Source organism: Xenia sp. Carnegie-2017, unplaced genomic scaffold, assembly GCF_021976095.1.
Source record: "Xenia sp. Carnegie-2017 unplaced genomic scaffold, XeniaSp_v1 HiC_scaffold_22, whole genome shotgun sequence".
Taxonomy (NCBI): domain Eukaryota; kingdom Metazoa; phylum Cnidaria; class Anthozoa; order Malacalcyonacea; family Xeniidae; genus Xenia; species Xenia sp. Carnegie-2017.
In genome coordinates, this window is record NW_025813485.1 from 4,974,749 (window position 1) to 4,994,645 (window position 19,897).

The 19,897-nt window shown below is 33.5% G+C and overlaps 3 protein-coding genes across 5 annotated transcripts; 1 reads left to right on the plus strand and 2 right to left on the minus strand.

Moving 5' to 3' along the window:
• Nucleotides 1-742: 742 nt before the first annotated feature.
• LOC124445953 (putative glycerol kinase 5) lies at nucleotides 743-10,132 on the minus strand. Of its 3 annotated transcripts, XM_046996736.1 has the most exons (18): nucleotides 9,688-10,132; nucleotides 9,045-9,138; nucleotides 7,732-7,807; nucleotides 6,988-7,081; nucleotides 6,271-6,360; nucleotides 6,155-6,196; nucleotides 6,012-6,087; nucleotides 5,669-5,730; nucleotides 3,927-4,000; nucleotides 3,722-3,782; nucleotides 3,321-3,447; nucleotides 3,055-3,159; nucleotides 2,628-2,684; nucleotides 2,175-2,218; nucleotides 1,908-2,011; nucleotides 1,659-1,721; nucleotides 1,352-1,485; nucleotides 743-1,144 (listed from the first exon to the last, which is right to left on the minus strand). In XM_046996736.1, exons 1-18 carry the CDS (start codon nucleotides 9,799-9,801, stop codon nucleotides 999-1,001), a joined length of 1,563 nt encoding a protein of 520 aa, XP_046852692.1. In that variant the 5' UTR covers nucleotides 9,802-10,132; the 3' UTR covers nucleotides 743-998. The 3 variants fall into 3 exon arrangements, with proteins under 3 accessions (XP_046852692.1, XP_046852694.1, XP_046852693.1); XM_046996738.1 differs by lacking the exon at nucleotides 6,271-6,360; XM_046996737.1 differs by lacking the exon at nucleotides 2,628-2,684.
• Nucleotides 10,133-10,165: 33 nt separating this feature from the next.
• LOC124445955 lies at nucleotides 10,166-11,642 on the plus strand. The gene is made up of 2 exons (XM_046996739.1): nucleotides 10,166-10,605; nucleotides 10,944-11,642. Exons 1-2 carry the CDS (start codon nucleotides 10,299-10,301, stop codon nucleotides 11,525-11,527), a joined length of 891 nt encoding a protein of 296 aa, XP_046852695.1. The 5' UTR covers nucleotides 10,166-10,298; the 3' UTR covers nucleotides 11,528-11,642.
• A 58-nt stretch (nucleotides 11,643-11,700) lies between these two features.
• LOC124447115 (NKAP-like protein) lies at nucleotides 11,701-16,203 on the minus strand. The gene is made up of 12 exons (XM_046998010.1): nucleotides 15,934-16,203; nucleotides 14,638-15,843; nucleotides 14,494-14,563; nucleotides 14,345-14,406; nucleotides 14,046-14,126; nucleotides 13,892-13,947; nucleotides 13,615-13,753; nucleotides 13,420-13,472; nucleotides 12,949-12,987; nucleotides 12,801-12,879; nucleotides 12,465-12,677; nucleotides 11,701-12,236 (listed from the first exon to the last, which is right to left on the minus strand). The coding sequence occupies exons 2-12, from the start codon at nucleotides 14,646-14,648 to the stop codon at nucleotides 12,128-12,130; spliced, it is 912 nt and encodes a 303-aa protein (XP_046853966.1). The 5' UTR covers nucleotides 14,649-15,843; nucleotides 15,934-16,203; the 3' UTR covers nucleotides 11,701-12,127.
• Nucleotides 16,204-19,897: the final 3,694 nt, after the last annotated feature.

Here is a 19,897-nt window from a genome sequence, read left to right on the forward strand (position 1 = left end):
TTTTTCAGTTTAAAAGCTTTCATTTCACAAAATCCAAAAAGGTTCATAGCACTTCTGAGTGCTCTGATTATGAAATCTTCGAAAAAGAATCTATTTTGAGCTTCTTAAATATTGTTATCAACTTTGGCACTTCCTGCACGTGCAAATTTTTACGTAATAAGATATTCACATTCTCTTGTTACAGTAAGATTCTAATCTAGAATTTCAAACCAATCTTTGTCACCAAATTTTAAAACTGCTTACAAATTTTTTTGATAACATAACATAGTTATGGAATATGAATGATCGTATACGCAAAACAACAGAGAGCAATGTTGTTATGTAATATAATATAATTATATAACTAGAACAATCATATTCTTTGGTTGGCATGGAAAGAATTTCGAAGTAAATAAACAAATTTTATTCAAATATCGAAAATTCATATAGGTATCAATATTTTACGTTTTAAAACTTCAAGCCAGTGATCAGGTCTCGCATATTTCACTATGATTGAATGTATTGACATCAAGCAAATTCAAGGGTTTGAAAGATAATCTTTAATTAAGCTATCTTTGTCAATGCAGCAAGTTTCGAGATAAGTTAATTAAAAATAATGAAATAAGAATTTTATGGTCTTGAACATTGAACAAAAGGAGGGTACAACTTATGACGTCAGAGCAAATTATAACAGCAACAGAAAAAATTAGCATCCTGAGTCGAATTAGATCTTTCAAATATCAAAAAAAAAACACGAGTAAAATGTGTTTTTAAAGTATTTATAATGCATTACTAGGTCAACTTAGTTTTATATACAATATGTGCGTTAATGTTTACTTCCAAAGCAGGAGTTTTGCATGTGACAACCTTAGCAGGGAATAATCATCTTTCATAATAATTAAAAGAAATATTATAAATAAAACCACATAATTTATTGATTCCCAGAATATTCATTGATAAAAACAAAAGTTCATGAATGTCTTCCCTTATTGCAAATAAAAACGTACACATCATAAATATTACGTATACCAGTATCGACTACGAGCTTGCGCCTCCTTCCACTTTTCATAGAATTTTTCATATTTATCTCTTGCGTCACAACAGGGTTGAAATATGACATGAGAGCAGTGGATCGCTTTAAGTTCGTCACGTGATTTCCATACACCTGTAAAAAACGTTAAGTTTTTTGAAAGTCTTACGACCCAGGCCCGTTTCAAACGTCGCATTTTTCATGAGCCGAATGCATTGAAAACAAAAGATAATGAGGAATTTTATCTCATTTTTTTGTCTTTAATACATTCGGCTCATGTAAAATTGACGTTTGATCAAAAGAATCGGGAACGGGGGGGAGGGGGTTGGGGTTGACACAAACCTGTAGCAAGACCAGCTAAGAATGCAGCTCCTAAACATGACATTTCGATTTGCTTCGGTCTTTCAATACTCTGTTCTGTAAGCGTACTTAGCAACTGCATGATGAAATCGTTTTGGCTTAAACCGCCATCTGCTCTAAATATCAACGATTTGTTCAATAAAACAATCAATCATCGTAAAAGAAAACGAATTTCGCAATCACGGATTTATATTGTCACGCTCTTGTTGACAGCAAATTTTATCAACTGGATAATGTACGGAGTGCACGAGAATTATTGATGATAGACTGTCGTGCATTAAACTCTTACTTTATTGATGAGAAAATTGGTGTTTTTATCTCCTCTTGTACGGTGACAAACAATTGATAGATTCTAAAATGACAAGTATCAAATGTTTGAAATGTTTCAATGTACCCCGTACGACATTTTGCAAAGAATAAACTCCACACATAAAGTCTAATTCAAACAAAATAGCTGACAATATTTCAATTCTGGCAACATCGTAGAAAATAGCACAACATGAAACTCCCTATCTTCAAAGCAACGGCCTTGAAGTACCTGTAAGCAATAGACTCCAACACAGCACGGACAATGTGAGCTTTTGATGTTGATGACGTAATGCCAAAAATGGACGTAGATGCTTTGGTGTCGTTAATAGGAGCCTAAAGTAAAATAAAGAACTATGAAATACAAAGTTTTCAATACGTAGGTAGCAGTAAACTGTAAAAACATTATTCACTACCTAAGTGCAGCTTAAATCAAGCTAACGTAGCTAACAATTGGTGAACTATGGATATAAGTAATTAATCTATAACAGACAATCACCTGTAGACCGCTAAAAGCAGGAACAAAATATACTCCGTTGCAATCTAAGGAAATGTCAGAGAAAAATTACCTAATATAAAAACAGCAAATCGGTCACGGGAAAATAAGCAAAAGCTTCAAAACATGGACTGCCACGAGTTGTAAACAAGCACAAGATTTTATGTTTGACCCTTGCTAAATTTGCCTGACATATTTCATTCATTGTTTATTAACCAACTTATAGAACTATACAAACTCGATTTAAAGCTAGATTCGTACACTAATCAGACAATAAATCATAAATAGCTCTTTGTAAACAAATTTACTGCAAAAAATAGCACTTTTGAAACACAGTCAAGATATCTTAAAAAGCCGACCCCATCTGCAGACAATCACATAACGGCATCTGCAGCAAATCACATAACGGAAAATCCAAAAATAGCAACGTGTATCGTTCGTATAATTTTCCGTCACCTTTCACGGAACGAGCAATCTTGGAAGTTTCTGCAACGTTATCTTTATGATAAAAACCTTAAATGATTTAAATCCAGGAATATCGTTAAATGTTTGTGCATCTTGATAGTCCAGGTTGGTATAGTCGTGAGAAGGACGGTTGGTGTTAGTGTTGACTGACTTCTCGACATCCTTAGCGATACTGAAACATCTTCTGAGTCAAGTGAGCCGTAAATATCAGGTTAGCCGTGCATTCAAACATTTGCCAAAATTTACTCCCTTATTGACTCTGAAAATGACTACCGCTAAGGTTGTCGAAACGTCAGTGAAACACCCACAATCCTTCTCAGAACCCCATTAACCTGTGCGATCAACAAACAATTAAAAACCTTTAAAAGAAGAAAAATTAACATTCGATATAAAATCACTAACGAGTAAGTAAATCTACCTATTTCACCAGCCCATTCAATGGCAGTCCCAGTCCCTGCAGCGTTGCCTTCAGCGAGGTACGTCACATCTGAGCCAATTTTCCATCCAACTAATGGATATAACCCTAAATAGCAAAAAATTAGATTAAATAGAGAATGCTTGGAAAGAATGAAGAAAACAATTTTTCTTTGAGAGAGAAAACAGTGAGATACAAGTAAATAACTATGGTGGTTAATGAGAAAAAACTGTTAGCAAGCAAGCATACAAACAAATGAAAACACTGACCTGCAACTGACGCATGCGCATGCTTTCCAGTATTGATGTTGATGAAACTTCCAGTGCCCATGGTAAGATTGATATCACCAACATCAAAACAACACTGGCCAAACACGGAAGCCTGCTGATCTGCAACCTGTTAAAAATGAAAACAGCATTCATTGATAGGAAAGAGATAGATTTATTCCACTTAAAACAAATGCAGATGAAAACATATGTTACAGGGTTGGAAATTACAATTTAGACGTTACATACCAAGCATGATAAGCATAAAACAATATTATCCGAAAAATATAAACATGGAAAAATGAGTTCATTGTCACACATTGTACCCATGATTATGGCCATGAAGATGTTGGTGAATAATTTTATTTTTTTTGGGGTGGGGGGAGACATATAGTTCTTCTCACCACAGCTGTTACAGGAATTCGTGTGCCAAATATATCTTTATGTATTTCACAAAGAGAACCACTAATAAAATTAGAAAGATGGTATAAGATTAACTTTGCTACAACACGATTGATAATCTTAGTCTAATCTTACATGACATTCGTCATCATTACAACTCAGTTTGTAAAACAAACGCAGTACACAAACGAGTTACGGGTTACCTACCTAGTTTCCACGACTTCAGGAAGCAATGAAACTGGAATTTCAAATAATGTCGTCATCAGTGAGCTCCAACATAACTATACAGAACATAAAATTTTGTCTTTAAGGTTGTGTCTCATGCATGTAAATGATGCAATTGTTCAAGTCGCTTTACTCGCTCTACTAGGGCGAGTGAGGCCCTTGTCGTTTCTTTTACGAAATTTAATTGAATGTTTATGTCACTCGTGTGAACAGTGCATGCATTAAAGCTTGATTTTCATATGCGACATAAGTGCAAGAAAACAAAGCAATGCATGTACTTACTAACGTTGGAGAAAACAAAACAAAAGAAATTTTCTTTTCCAAATAAAGGTTAGAACGTAATCCAGAGTGTTCTATTTGATTTAGAATCCCGAGAATTAGATTTATCTATTGTGAGTGTGTCTATTTTCGATTACGTTTGCAACCGAAAATTTGATCTGGTTAAGGCAGTTTCAAATGCACTTCTACAACCTTCTCTAATTGACGTTTTAAGTCCAAAGGAAACTTAGAAGTGAAGAAAGAAACATGTTCTAGTACCACAAATACAAAACAGATAAAGATTTTGCTGGTTTTTGAACGTGCAGAAAACACGTATGTCATATCTAAAGGTTCACATGTGTTTGCTTTGAATTTTAAGTGTCATACTTATTACAACATCATTAGGATTCTTTAATCTTATTAGTATTCTCTTAGACAATACTAATAAGGAAATGAGCAGTAAAGCCTAGTTTTCACTAGTGACATAAGCACAAGCGATAAAACAAAGCTAAGCACATTCTCCAGAGATTGGATGAAATTAAAATTAAAGAATTTTCAAGTTGCTGTGCTTATGCTTATGCTGATGCTTGTGCCAGTCGCTTCATTGCCATCTTTTGTATTTTCTTTTGTCTTAGTTTGTCCTTATGCTTACGTCGCTAGTAAAAACTAGGCTTAATAGCATAATATCTCACTAGTATCCTCTGTATTGAAAATACCAAGTAAGATTTAGAGAATACTAATGATTATTGTATTCCATTGTTTTCGTTTGAATCCTGCACTTTCTTGAGCTTCACTAAATGAATTTTAGACAATATGCGATATAGAATATCCTAATAATAAATCCTAGACGCGACATTTTATCTTTTATTATCTTTTGCCTTTGCTGGTCTTTATGCTATTGTCTCTAGTGAAAACATGGCTTTAGAAAATAGCTACCATCATGGGCAAATTAAGAGATACAATGCACATAAATTTATTCACTCATTGGTGTTCTGTGATCATACTTATATTGTACTTCATGTAGTTGAATGTTTTTTTCTTGACGTTCAATGACGAGGACGGAACACATGGTTGTTCGCAAAAACAAACGCGCTAGTGATGTACTTTTACAGAGCTTGTCAGATTCTTTTAATCGTAAATGAGAAAATAAGAGGCTACAAATACAAGTAATAAAACTGTCTTAAAAAGAAGGGTGTTGCAAAAGAAGGAAATCAAGAGACGTGTACTAACTCTAAGGCAGTTGAGGTAACTTTTAAGCATGGTGAAAATGTACTAACTTTTAAATTTTGGTGTATCGACTTAATTTCAAAACCGTCATTTTATGTTTGTTGTGAGAGTTCATCAAGAGTAGCTTACTTTTCATGAAAACATAGAATTTGATTCTGTGCTAACGGCAAACAGCAATATTGTTGATGTGGCAACTACTGTTATTGAAAAAAATACAGAAAAATGTCAACACAACTAACCACATAAGGATCAAACATGCCAGTAGAGCTTGCGTTTGAATAATCTGTTATATGAACTTGTCCTAAAAAATAAAGCATGTATGTAACGGTCGGACAGATGCAAAACAAAAACATTTGCATATCCTATTGCCTATAAAACATTTGTTGACAAGTACATATTTTTCTTGCATCAACTTAATTAAACGCCAGTGAATTGTATGGTACGTGTGCTTGACATACAACGTAAACATGACTATTTACATGATTATAAGCATGAAGCATACGTATGTATACATTATTATCATGCATAAGACATATATACATGGAATACAAATTGAAATGTACTCAAATTTACAAATGGCACCTTTGGTGAGCTTCCATAAAAGCCAAGTATCTATCGTCGCAAACAATATTGACCCCTGACGGGCCTTTTTCATTAGCTGAAATATTTTGAAAATATAGATTGAAACAAAACAATGCAAAAATAATCAAGGCGCGCTGTTGTACCTCAGCGTGATTCTTCAACATCCAATGTAATCTCATAGAAACCTACAATGTAACATCTTTCATTAAAATTTATGTTGACTATGTCAACTTTTTAACATTCTTTTGTCAAAACTCACATGTTGTGTGGAGAAATTTATGACACTTGCTGCTAAAAATTGTTTTCTTCTGGATAGAAGATGCAGAGCTTTTGCACCTAAATGTAATCCCTAAAATATGGTATATGATACTGAAATATCTTGAAATGACTGCTAGTAAATCCTTAATCAAGCCCTAAAATATGATATATGATACTGAAATATCTTGAAATGACTGCTAGTAAATCCTTAATCCAGCCCTAAACTATGGCATATGATACTGAGATACGTTGAAACGACTGCTAGTAAATCCTTAATCCAGCCCTAAAATGTGACACATGATACTGAAATAACTTGAAATGGCTGCTAGTAAATCTTTATTATAATATCTTTGAGTATGTGATCCAAATGTATGAATAACTATGCAGTGTGCGAATTAACGGTGTGCAATGTGCAATTTGCACATCGTTTTAGCTAAAATGAAAACAATTGCACATCACTTTTTCAAACGATGTGCAAAAATAAGCGGTTTTAACGAAAAACAATGTCGTAAATCATATGAATTTGTTCACGTTTGAAAGTATTAATTTAGCAATTAGCGCTGTATAATAGTTAACGTAATATCGATTTGATTATGCCTCTAAAGAAACACTTTTGTCAAAAAAATTGCACATCGTTTTTTCTGAACTAATTCGCACACTGACTATGTATGTAAAACAGAATGCATTTTGTGATGCAACATTTCAGTATAAATATTACCTTCATTGTGAATGACCTGTTCCAATTTTCAGTCAATTCTGCTGCTCTCAAATCTTGCCAGGTGATAAAGTTATGAATAGGACGACCAGTACGCCTACAGAGATTCAGAAGTAAGTTTATTTACAAGTTAACTTTGAGATACAAACACAACATAAATGCAATTTCGTCGCATTTAGAAAAATTACGGCAGATATCAAATAAACATTTCAAATTTGGTGCATTATATGAAAGAAGAAGTCCATTTAGCCACAAAAGGTGGAGTTTTGATTCAAACGAGCATCTATATGTCCCCTTTCTCCTTTCTTTGATTTTCACATTCCTGCTATAAAATCATTTATTCTACTATTTTTTCAACTTTCTCTTACTCAAAATACCATCAGCACAATAAATTACTACACTTAAACAGTCACATTACTAGATTATTATGCCACTTATATAACGCAAGAGTAACTGTACAGTCATACGTCCAACCGCAAATCATTTATTCTGCACTATAGAGAGTATTTTCATGTCGAAGCATGTACAGTTTTTCAAATTCATCGTATTAATTGAGGACACATTCACTTGTAAAAACGCTTATAAGTTTAATGAATGGCGCTCGCCATTAGAGTTTAAGATGTTTAGCTATTTCTTTTTATTTAGAAAAAATAGAATTTTCGAAATAAGAGATAATAAAAAAGCCCTTCATAAATAGTGGAAATGCTAAACACCTCAAAAACGAATATCATAAGTAACTAAACTTACTTATCGAAATTCAAAAATGTTCCTCTCTGAGTAGAAATGCCGAATGCAGTTATATCTTCATATTGGAGACACGAACCTACAAATGAAATAAATGCAAATGTAATCAATTGACTATTTGTACAATCATTGATTATTTTCGATGTTTATGTACATTTGATAAAGAAAATGGAAAATTAAATAAAAATGGCAAATGAGACAAAACAATGGGAAATGACGCTAAACAATGGAAAATGACACCAAAAATGGCAAATGAAACAAAACAATGGAAAATGGCGCAATTACAAATGAGACGAAGCAAAGGCAAACAAGACCGAAGAGATTTTCCTTAAATTCCAAATCATGTAAAATTTCTTCGGAGAAACATGTTAACTGACCGCAGCATTTGCAACTCAAATTAATTTGCCATTGTCACCAACTGATCTAATTATAATTCATCGTAATAAATCGTGCAAAATTCAGACAATTACGAATTGAAATAATTTACAAACAGAAAAAAAAAGTCGAAAAACGATCGGTAAAAAATCAATTTTGACCATTAAATGGAATAAATTTTTCAACAGCACAAATCAGGATGACCGCTATTCTCCTAAGATTTAGTTTTGGCTTCGTGGAAAATGAGACAAAACAATGTAAAATGAAACCAAACATGAAAATTGAAACTGAACGTGAAATAAAAAACCGTGGAACATTAGACTGAACAATTGCAAAGGCACAAAACAATGATAAATGACAATAAACAAAAGAAAATAATTCCAAAAAGATGAAAAATCACGTTCATGACAATGAACGTACAAATTAACCTATGGTAAAATTTCAATGCAACTACGATCATTATGCCAATTGCACTAGTTAGTGCAATACCCTACATGTTTAGATGTTAGAAGCTATGTCAAATATCCTAGAGCAGAAAAGATTTTGCATTAGTAACAAAGATGTGTAATATATATGCACGTAGCTGAGCATACTTTATGGAATGATTATAGGCATTGAAATTATAAACGTCAATTTCTAAAGATCTTTCTTATTCATACATCCTGCAGAATGCTTATAATGAAAAATAATGCAAAACAGGAACATGGAAACTAGTATTGGCATGCGAAAATTCAAAGAGTCAAGAAAAACATCAAAGAAGCACAACAGATAAAACAACAGTCCTGTAAAGGAAAATTTTGCAAAAGTTTTCCTTAGTTAACTGCATGGAAATGTTGTACTTTTTATACAAGTTATTTATCACATCATGCTATTGTGACATTGAACTAGATTATTATAAGTAACATTCAACATTGCTTTAATATTTCTCTGCTATACAAGACCTTCCACTGCTTCAGTGACAACATTTAAAAACTGATCCCACAGAACATCTGGATCTATTTCAACCCAACCTGGTCTTGGATACAGTAGTTGAACCTATAATTTATAAAATAACACCTTATCATACATTGCAAAATCTATGCAGCAATAAAGAGTAGATTGTACATTGAATAGCACTAAGAGAATTGTAACACAGTGTGGTAATTGCTAAATCACACAAATATAACATGTTGTCTATAAGCAATTTTTGCTACCATCATTACGATTTTATTAGAGCACATTGTTTTCATAACTGATTTCATCAATTAGGCCCATTTTTATCTGGGTTAGGCACTCAACAGCCCTTCTAGAAACACTAAAACATTCATTTGAATGGCACATCTTAGTGCAGGTATTCATCACTGAATAGTTTGATGTGTCATGCTGTGCAGTTGCGTGTTCCATGGTCTGTTGTGCAATATGAATTTTTTATGACACATTTAACTTTATGACATGATCACTGGAACCTTTCACTAAACAGCATTTTCTGCTTTGAGGCTTTTCTCACAATAAAAGTAAAACTTGATTCAGGTTAAGAAAGGTCACATATACAAGTGCGATTTGAGTGCAATAGCGATATTTAGGGTTTTGTTGACGCAAACAAACCTTTTGGACCGCGCCATACATTGAAATTCCAGTTTTATCAAAGACGTGACACGTAAGGTTTGTCGTACCAACATCTACAGCAACAACATAACCCTCCGACTTTTTCACAGCCATTCACTACAATTGACTTGCTGCTGTTAAGGTGGGAAAATAACCACAGAAATAGAACACGTTTGACTATTAAATTTGTAGTTCTGCCGTTCAACTTCAAAGTTGAGTGATTGTTACACCGTAGAAGTATTAAGCAAATTCCTCCATTCCATTTGTTTCTATATCATTACCAAGATTATCTATGAAGTTAATCTTATTATTATTCATTTCTATGTTGTTTCATTATTCGTGGTGCAGTCTTTACAATAAACCATTTCAAAAATGATTCTGCACCCAAAAGAATGGTAACGAGTTTGTGAGTATTTGTTCCCTTGTTCCTCATTCCCTCCATCTACATTCCTTTTTGTCCGATTTTTGGCGGAAAATTTGAATTTATAAATTTTAAATTTTAATATTGTTTTTATCGAAACGGTAGAAACTGAAATTTAAATCAAATGTAAATTATATCGCCTATTGGAGAAATTGTTTCACCATTCATTTTTTCGCGAATCGCATCACTCATGAAATCGTGCGATGGCAATGGGAATCTCGAAGGAGAATGTGGTCAATGGTTATCAAAAAATTCAAATTCTAAAATCAAGATTCACAGAAAGCAGGCACGTTTTATCCCACATGCAATATCGAAATGGAAACCAATTTCATTGGATGGTGGAAAAAAATTAAATGCTAGACTTAAGCAAAGCACAATTAATCAATATCTTCACAGTTTCACTGGAGATAAAGTCGCAATTATAAAAGAAAATGTCCCTCAAACACATGGTTTGCCTCCAGTAGAGCATTCGTCCTCTACCGCTACCGTAGAGCATGGTAATAAAATTTCCAGTTTGGGTATTTCTCATAATTTATGCTTACATTGAACTTGTATAGAACTGCATTCCGTTTTCAAAGATGCAACATTCATTTTTACAGAAATGAGAAAAAGCAGTTCCTTCTATGTAATATTTCCTCACCTATGCCAAGTTATCTTAAATTTAGCTTTCTTCACATGTGGAGTTTTTACAATGAAGACTTAAATTGCAATACTTTTGCCAAAATATATCTTTGTAAAATGCTTATTTAAAATAATTTGCCCCTCTGTTACTCTGTATTGGGTGTTAGGTGATTTTCACTATTTCTTTTTACCTTGCTAAACATGCCTTATTTAGTCTGTCAAGTGGGCATTCAAGATGATAAGAACAATTCAAACAAAAGAAAACCTGTGTATAATCCTCCCAGCAAAGAAGAAAAAAGGGTTTTCAATAAGTCATCTTGTGAAAAAAAATATAGTAATGAATCAGCTAACAAGAGATGTGTTTTGGAAAAAACTATATCACTAACTGGAGCACAAAAAGCTAAGCAGAAATTACTTACCTTTAAGAAAATGAACACCCCAGCACAAAGCATTGAATTTTCATATCCCAGGAAGACAATTAACTCAAAATATTCTTTTGCATTAAAATACATGATAATGGATGAAGCAGATGGTCCACTTCAAGAAGATTTCCCTTTGGTAACTCTGCCTTCCCAACAGACACTGTCTACTTCAAACAACGAAAGCTTATCACAATTCAGTGAATGGTTGAATGAAAACATACAAAAAGTGAAGAACAATGAAGAACATGATTGTGACTGTCAAAGTGAAAATTTCCTATTTCATCATGATATTAGGTTGTCACGAAATAGTTCAATATTCTCACAATGGTTTGAAGCAAATTTAGAAAGCCTTGAAAGTTGTGGAACTCGGCATTAATTTTACAATGTTATCTGAATCTGAGTGGTTTGGCTCCTTGAAAAATGTGATTAGATGTGTCTCTTAGGACATGAGTCAAATCTTACATCTTGCAAAAATATAAAATTTTTGTTAACTGATTGTGTTTGTTAATTATATTCTGATGCATCCAACTTTCAAGTGTCCCTCAAAAGTAAATCCAAAGACATTTACTGATTCAACAAAATTATATATGAGAAAAATATTCAACAAATATACGAGAAAAATATCACTAAGATGCAGCACATATAACTTACATTTTCTCAAGTGAATAATTGGTTGCATGTAGATTCTTTGGAGATCAACTATTAAAAATAGGCACGCAATGCGTTCATGTGAAGTGTTTCAAAATTTGCGTTTTAACGAAGTAAATTCTATACAAGAAATTAACAGCGTGCAGTCAACTACACCTGGAGATATTTATACATGTATTAAAATATTAGATTTTTTAACGCAAGAATTACTATAAATTCAAAACGTGGCTGAGTTTATGTGAAGAGAAAATTGTTTTACTGATAAAATTATGAAAGATTCGCGCATGACACATGAAATATACGCACTAAATATTTAGGAAAGAGCATTTCAACTTTTCTGTTTGTTGATCTTTTTGTGCACTAACTCGCGGAAATCTGACAAAATCTTCGTTTCTCTCTTTGCTCGTTCTTCGTAGTTGAACATGGCCAATGCTCGTCTAATAAAGAAATATTATAATTATACATGCACATGCGTATTTATATGCAAGTTGATGCAAGGTTGACAATGAAATAATATAACATTATTTAGTAATAAATTTGCATTATAAATTTGCTTGGTTAACAATTAAAACTTTCTTAACTAATTGAAGGTTTAACCATAAATAATCGATGTTGGACTACTTGGATACAAAAATATAATATCAAATATAAACGAATATATTTACTTCTCATCAGCGCTGTAGATTTGGTTTTCCTTTCTTATACGGACAGCTTCCATACGTCGATGTCGGCTACCACTCATGACGTAACCTTGATCTTCAAATGACGTTATCTCATCACTAGTTAGTCCAATCTCCCCACGACGCGGAATGCGTTTACCAGCCTTAACATAATTCGCCATTGCAGCACCTTCGCCAGGAAGTAAGGCAGCACCGAAGCTGAACAAAAAAATCACGTGTCGGTGAAAAAATAAGTGATGATTCTAAATAATTCTTGTAGTGATAATGTTATTCATTTAAACTAGTATCACTATCCATGCACATATACAAAGCAGTTCATACTCCATTCTTTCGTCATTGTTCCCATGTTGAAGCGAAACTAGAGGCGTTGGACCAACCACTATATCCCCTGAAGTTTCATCTAAAAAAAATGAACCTTGTTCAACCTACGTCAGGATTTAGATTTCTCATTGAATATTTATGCACACACCTTTGCGTTTTTCAAGCCACTCGCTAACACCATCATCACCTACATATGATTTCAACAGAGTAAGCAACGGTCACGGAAAACTTACTAAGGAAAACCGAGCTTGTACTAAGGAAAACGGAGCTTGTACTAAGGAAAACTGAGCTTGTACTAAGGAAAACTGAGCTTGTACTATGGAATGCGCTATATCAATGACAATTCACTAATTTGGAAAGGAAGTAACCAGCATTTTAAATAAACCACAAAACTCTTCTACAATAATTTGACTTATTCAGCTTCCTAGAATTCAATTTTACCGTAATCAGTTTGACAGTGTGTGCAACATAATTTAAATTTCTGATCATCAGAATGATTTACAGTATGTAAGAATCTATTGTTTTTACAATAATTGAACAGCAAAATACAGTATATAAATAGTAAGACCAAATTTGTAGGCTAGCTACATCAGTGAACGCTACTAAAAACTTTACATACTTTCAGAATCATGTTCACTTTCTTCGCTGGAACTTTTCTTTCTTCTTTTCTTGCTAAAAATGAAATGACATCATCTACATTGAAGATAATGTCCCTAGATATAACTCCAACAAATTGTATTTAAACCAAATATCAATTTATTTTACTGTGCACATCATTGGATACAAAAATGAAACACAATTATTACATGTTCACAATAAAAGTGGAATATAAAAATAAAACACTATAAAAAATAAACAAGACCTTTTCTTTTTGTGTTTTCTTTTCTTCTTTTTGTCAGATTTCTTATACTTTCCATTACTAATTTCTTTGCTATTTACACCTTCCACTGACCCTAGTTCACAATTGAATTTGTACAAACATCTTCTATCATGAGAACTAATCTAATAGTCAATGTTAACTTTAATTTTCTTTAGTTAGTTGGCAACACAGGGGTTTGTAAATTAGAAATGTCATAGTTATGCAATAATACCATTGTTTTTGACATCAAATTTTTCCAAAGGATCTTCCTCTTCCTCGTTATCAGAACTGTCAGAAAATCAAAGGCCCAAAAATGCATTAACTTCTGCATCTGGTGAAATACAAAATTTTTCATTATATACCAGTTTCAAATCAATAAAACATACTCCTCTAATGGTGCCTTCGGTGATAAGCCCCATGCACCTGCCACCCCCATTACACATATATGTTCACGCTCCTGTCGTCGCCTGAAGATAATTCGATAGAGACATTAACACAGGATGCAGTTCACTCCTTTTCTTTTTGACTGATCATTATAAACATTTGGGTAGAAGTTAAAGACCTAGTGTTAAATAAACTAAGATTGACAACAAGTTCTCTAGATTTCAAAAAAATACTACCACGATTACTACGTGTATGTAAAAATAAGCAGAAAAAAAATGACTGCAATAATTATCTCTTCCACCTTTCATAATTTCGTCCAGGACTTTTTCTCTTTTCTTGACCTTCATAATGCTTCCTTTTAGGCTAAAACAATGAACTTATGAAACTCAACATCTAGATGCTTTTAAGAAATTTTAGTGAAAATTTTGATGGAAATCCTGAAGAACTTACACGCCTAGAAGACGAACTTGACCCATGAGACTCCCGAAAATCACGACTTCGACGTTGCTCTTCAATATCACTGTTTGAACAAATTATTATAAATAAATATTCCAGTAAAAATACAAATTAAATGCCATAAATTATTTTAATTACCTTGTAGGCATTATAAATAGTCAAATAGAGTAATGAATACTTTGTATAAACGAAGAAAGCCAAGAATTCTGTTTAAGTCTAAAGTATGTCCGCCATTTTGAGTAACATCTGGGGACGACAGGGGGGGACGACTGACCAGCAATCAGTGCCAGCAACAGAGAATTTTTTGGTGGAAAGGCACTGGTGACAAAATAATTTCGTCTTTTTCTTCTTTTGAATACATCTTATCCTTTACAGACTTTTTGGTCATCATCCTCTTCACCACTTCAGTAGGTCCCGGGCATGTAGTTCACCGTTCATTTAAACTCCCTCCTCAACCATCTTGCCATATCTGTCACAACTGTCATCATTCTTTTAACATCTTTTCATCTCCATTGGTGACGAATTAACGACGATATAAAAATCACTGCGTGTATCCACTATTAGGTTCAAACAGTAAGACCACTACGGAAATTTTTCTGTGTGAATGGTATTCATATTAAATATAGAGCTTTAGATTACATAGCGTAGTGGTCAGATTGTATATTTCTAATACGGAAAAGGATATTGTGTTATGTAGTGGTATGCAATGTTATGTAGTAGTATGTAGTTGTATGCTGTAGTATTTAGTGGTATGTATTGGTATGAAGTGGTATGTAGAGGCGTGGTGGTATGTATATGTAGAGGTATATAGTGGTATTTCGTGGCGTGTAATGGTATGTAGTGTTATATTGTTGTATGTAGAGGTATATAGTGTTATGCAGTGTTATGTAGTGTGTTATGCAGTCTTATGTAGTGTTATGTAGAAGTATGCAGTAGCATAAGGTAGTACCAGAGGCTAGTGTCAGAACAAAACAGCTGTTCAAACAATGCAAATGAACCAAAATGATTAAAAAAATATCAATCATATTAAAATGGGAAAATTACAGCATGTATACAATACTTAAATAACTATCTTGATGGAAAGAAAAGCCGTTGCAGATGTTCCTTGTCAATTTTTAAGGTTTTTCACACCATTTGCATTAACATAATTACTTGTATGAATAAGTGGCTACATCATTTAGCTTTCTCGGAGCCCTTTCATTGTTTGTTTGTACGCATGTTTTGATTGGTTGATGAAAACGAAGCGTGAGCGGACTGTGTCATTTTTTTGCTCGAATACGAACAGGAAGTGTTGAGCTGTATTGTTGAATCGGATTTTTCCATTTTGGACGAGTTAGACTGAGACTGAAACACAAGCATTATAATTCAGCATAAGAATCGTAATTTGACTGTCATTACACTTATAATCATTGAAGTTAAAATTGGATATCTTACACTTGAAGATTTTTTCCGATCTCTAACATCTTTTTTGATACTTGTTTTGGAGGATGTCTTGTTTATCAACTGTACAGAAAATACGTAAAATAGTGAGCTCAATCGATGCCGGTTTATGTTATATATATACCCCGGTGGAGACCTTCCTCCATAAATAGGTAGATATATCTGGATCAGTCAAAAGCTCAGGTTCTACTTTTGTCATTTTTAAACATGTTTGCCTCGACTGTTTGGTAAAACATGACAATCAAAAACTACGAACAACAGCTTATCGCAAGCCAACACATACTGACCGACTACTAGACCAATCATCTTACAACCCTACATCACACAAAGCCACCACAATCAGAACATTAACAAGACGTGCACAAATCATATGTGATTCACCGGACGCTCTACACAACGAAAACAATTATCTCAAACGTGTTTTTGACAAAAACAACTATAACTCTGACTTTATCAAACGCAACACTTACAAACCCAACGAACCCAACGAAACGAACAACTCAGTGACAACAGCAACGATACCTTACATCAAAGGTACGTCTGAGACTATCTCGCGTATCTTACGACCATACAACATACGTGTCGCACATAAACCAATCACAACGTTACGACAAGTACTAACGAACATAAAGGACAGAGAACAGCCCAACGAACGACAAGGTGCAGTTTACAAAATAAACTGCTCCGACTGCCACGCCTCCTATTTCGGGGAAACTGGCAGGAACTTAAACATAAGACTTACTGAACACAAACGAGCTACTAAGAAACAAGACAAAACTAATCACATTGCCGAACATCACCGAATCACAAAGCACAACATTGACTGGGACTCGGCAAAATGCATTACTTACAGTACTGACTATAGACAACGGCTTACATTAGAAAGTTGGTATGCCAACTTGGAACAAACTCCCCTGAACAGATCACAGCAATTACCGGCACCTTACAAACGACTTATTCACATAACAAACAAACGATCAACTAAAAACATTACACTTCACACTAATTCACAATGACAATACACAATTGACACCCACACATTACAACAAAAAACATCACACCTAAATCACACATCACAACTAAAAATAAAAATATTTCACTTCACACTAATTCACAATGACAATACACATTTCCTTTACACACAATACAATGACGTAAGAACCAGATGACAAATACGGCTAACCTGACGTTTACTCCTCATTTGATTATGAAGATGACTACCGCTAAGGTTGTCGAAACGTCAGTCAACAACAACAAAAACAGTCCTTCTCAGGATTATACCAACCTGGGCGATCTACATTTACAAACATGTAACGATACTCCCGGGTTCAAACCATCTACTTTATAGGTTCAATTGTTGAATGTCATAAATAAAGCTTAAAATAATGAAATCAGTATAACCATTGAGTTCTATAATAACTGGAGCGGCTATCTCAAGCGCGGCCTTAGATATCTGATGACGCCAAAAAAATGGCGGATTTCGTCCGTTGCCGCTGAGATTTACCGAAATTGACCGCTTGAAAATTTCACAATTTCCACTCCCTGAGGAAAAGTGAAGAAAATGTAATTTGGGGCAAGCAATTTTTGATGAAAATCACGATAAAACCTATTCCTAACAGCGAGTCAACCTAGCTTTCCAGTTATCGGCTCCTACGAGGATGTATTTATAACTATCGACGAAAGAGCTATATGTCGGCTACATCTATGAATGCAGATATGCGTCGTTTTCTTACCAGCGTCAAACTTGTTTGATCGATTAAACTCTTTAGTCTACACAAAAAGTATATCATAGTTCATCTCCACGGTTCACGAGAGAGTTAGCTTATTTGTTATCATTGCTATTTGCTTCTTTTGGAAAGGCAATGGCTTTTTCTGCAATTGTAGGATTTTACTTGTTTCTTTAAAAAAATATTAAATCTCTGGATATTTACGGATTTTCTGAAATTGAGTTTCATATTAAATTTCAAAAGACTCAAGTCTGCATAGGTTTGGTAAATGAAACAAACAATATTGTATAGAAATTACTTTAAGTAACCTTTTTGTGATGTTCTGAAGTGTGCATCAAATACTTGTAAAGTTGTAGCACATTTTGATTTTGTTGTATTGATATATAAATTGGGCAAAATGCAAATAATCATCAAAACACTTATGCTTCCAATGGTGTTTATAATTCATTTTAGTTTTAACACTTCCACCCTTATTTTCACTTTGTTTTGTTTTTCCTATATTTGCAATATAAGTGCAATTTGAATGATTAACACAGTTTTCACCTCAATAAAGCAGTTGGTAGTGCATTTTGTTCTCTGAGTATCCACATTTGGTGTTTTCTTCATACAAGAATGATGAAATGCATATGGATATGTCATAGCAAGGCAATAAAACCAAATGAATTAAATACCTATAGTGTACTTTAAAAAAGCTTTTAGAAATTAGAAAGTTATTTGATTATATTACCTCATCATCAATCTCATGAAAAGAAATAAGAAGCAAAATATTTGTAGAAAAGCTTTGAAAAGTGAAAAACATTTATTTAAAAAGCAGTAATGAAGCATATGATAAATCTCCATTCTGTACTCTAATAGGTAAATAAGCTCAAACTGTTTTTAAAGAAATATAAGAAATATATAAGAAATATACAGTACAATAATTTTAAGGTTTCATCACTGAATCTTTGATGCTTCAGTATAGTCCATTAGATATTAGTAACATTTAAACAACACTCAACTAAAATATTTTGATAAACATATGACATGATTTAACATTAAGTTATATAAACCCAATGGCTTATACAGTTTGATGCTTCACATCTGCATCGTCATCATAAATCTCAGTACAAATGTTTTAGACACAAACTTTATGGCCTATTTTTATGTTGTGAATTGACATTTAATTAAGCATCAAAACACACACAACCTTCTTGCCATCTTTTTGGTTCATGAACTTTAACTTCAAAGCATTCAAGGCATCATAGTGAATCCATTGTCTCCATCCATAGAATTTGACCATGATCAAATTAAATAACTCTGGATAAGGCAGATAAATCAATCTTCTAGCAGATCATTTTTAAGACTCTGCCTGGTCAATAATATCTTCCAGTCATCTTTACTCCTTGGTCTTCCCTGCATGTTGTCAGCAAATAGAACATAACAAGCTCTGCTCCAAATCATGGGTACTGTTGGGGCTGATCATTTCTTTTGATACTTTTCACAGAGCAAAATGTGTTTTTTTTTGCTGGGAAACTATTTTGCAAATAGATGGGTAAATTTACGATTTCATGCATTAACAAATGACAGAAAAGTATGCAGAATTTTATTGACAAAAACAGGAAAACATCAGTATAATTGTGGTTCAAGTCAGTCTTAAAATACGATCTTTAATATGTATTTTATGGCTTTTCAAGAGCATGTATAATTGCTTTTCAATCGTTGACGGACTAACAAAACAAGCAACTATCTCACCTGTGAGAAGCGATATTTTCCTTTTGTGGAAACTACGACATCCAACAATTGAACGATTGAAGTGTTGGCATTATAAAGAAATGCTAAAAGATATTGTTACAGAAATGGAGCTAACGATATCCGTATTCTGTGATATCGTGTTTGTTTTTGAAAAATTCTTTATAATTTACTATAGACACCAGGGGGAGGTCGAGAATATTATTTTTCTGCAAAGCGATCATTTCAGCGGAAATACGTCCGTTGGGCGCCATTTTTTTGGCGACCTCGCCCCAGTGAACTCGACATTTGAATAACTGGAATGATAACCGAAGCCAAAAATTGAAGCCAAAAAAATATTTGTCGTCATCATTCGTCATCACACGTCAGGCTCTAGTCTCTCGCGTGCTCATTTTAATTTTTTTAAATCATTTGTCCCTTGGTAATGGTAGAGTTCGGATCTTGATCAGAGCGTAAAAATAACGAAATTTTTGGAAGGAAAAGGTTCACGGAAAGTGAATCAA

Excerpts from the sequence above, each read along its gene's own strand:
- LOC124447115 (XM_046998010.1), bottom strand. Across the intron at positions 13,754-13,891 it reads ATTTGATGTCAAAAACAATG|GGTCAGTGGAAGGTGTAAAT; the intron begins GTATTATTGCAT and ends ATTGTGAACTAG. Across the intron at positions 12,237-12,464 it reads ATCTACAGCGCTGATGAGAA|ACGAGCATTGGCCATGTTCA; the intron begins GTAAATATATTC and ends TTTCTTTATTAG.
- LOC124445955 (XM_046996739.1), top strand. The coding sequence starts at position 10,299 with ATGAAATCGTGCGATGGCAATGGGAATCTCGAAGGAGAATGTGGTCAA. Across the intron at positions 10,606-10,943 it reads TACCGCTACCGTAGAGCATG|TCTGTCAAGTGGGCATTCAA; the intron begins GTAATAAAATTT and ends TGCCTTATTTAG.
- LOC124445953 (XM_046996736.1), bottom strand. The coding sequence starts at position 9,801 with ATGGCTGTGAAAAAGTCGGAGGGTTATGTTGTTGCTGTAGATGTTGGT. Across the intron at positions 5,731-6,011 it reads TTTATGGAAGCTCACCAAAG|GACAAGTTCATATAACAGAT; the intron begins GTGCCATTTGTA and ends TTTATTTTTTAG. Across the intron at positions 2,219-2,627 it reads GATTGCTCGTTCCGTGAAAG|ATTGCAACGGAGTATATTTT; the intron begins GTGACGGAAAAT and ends ACATTTCCTTAG.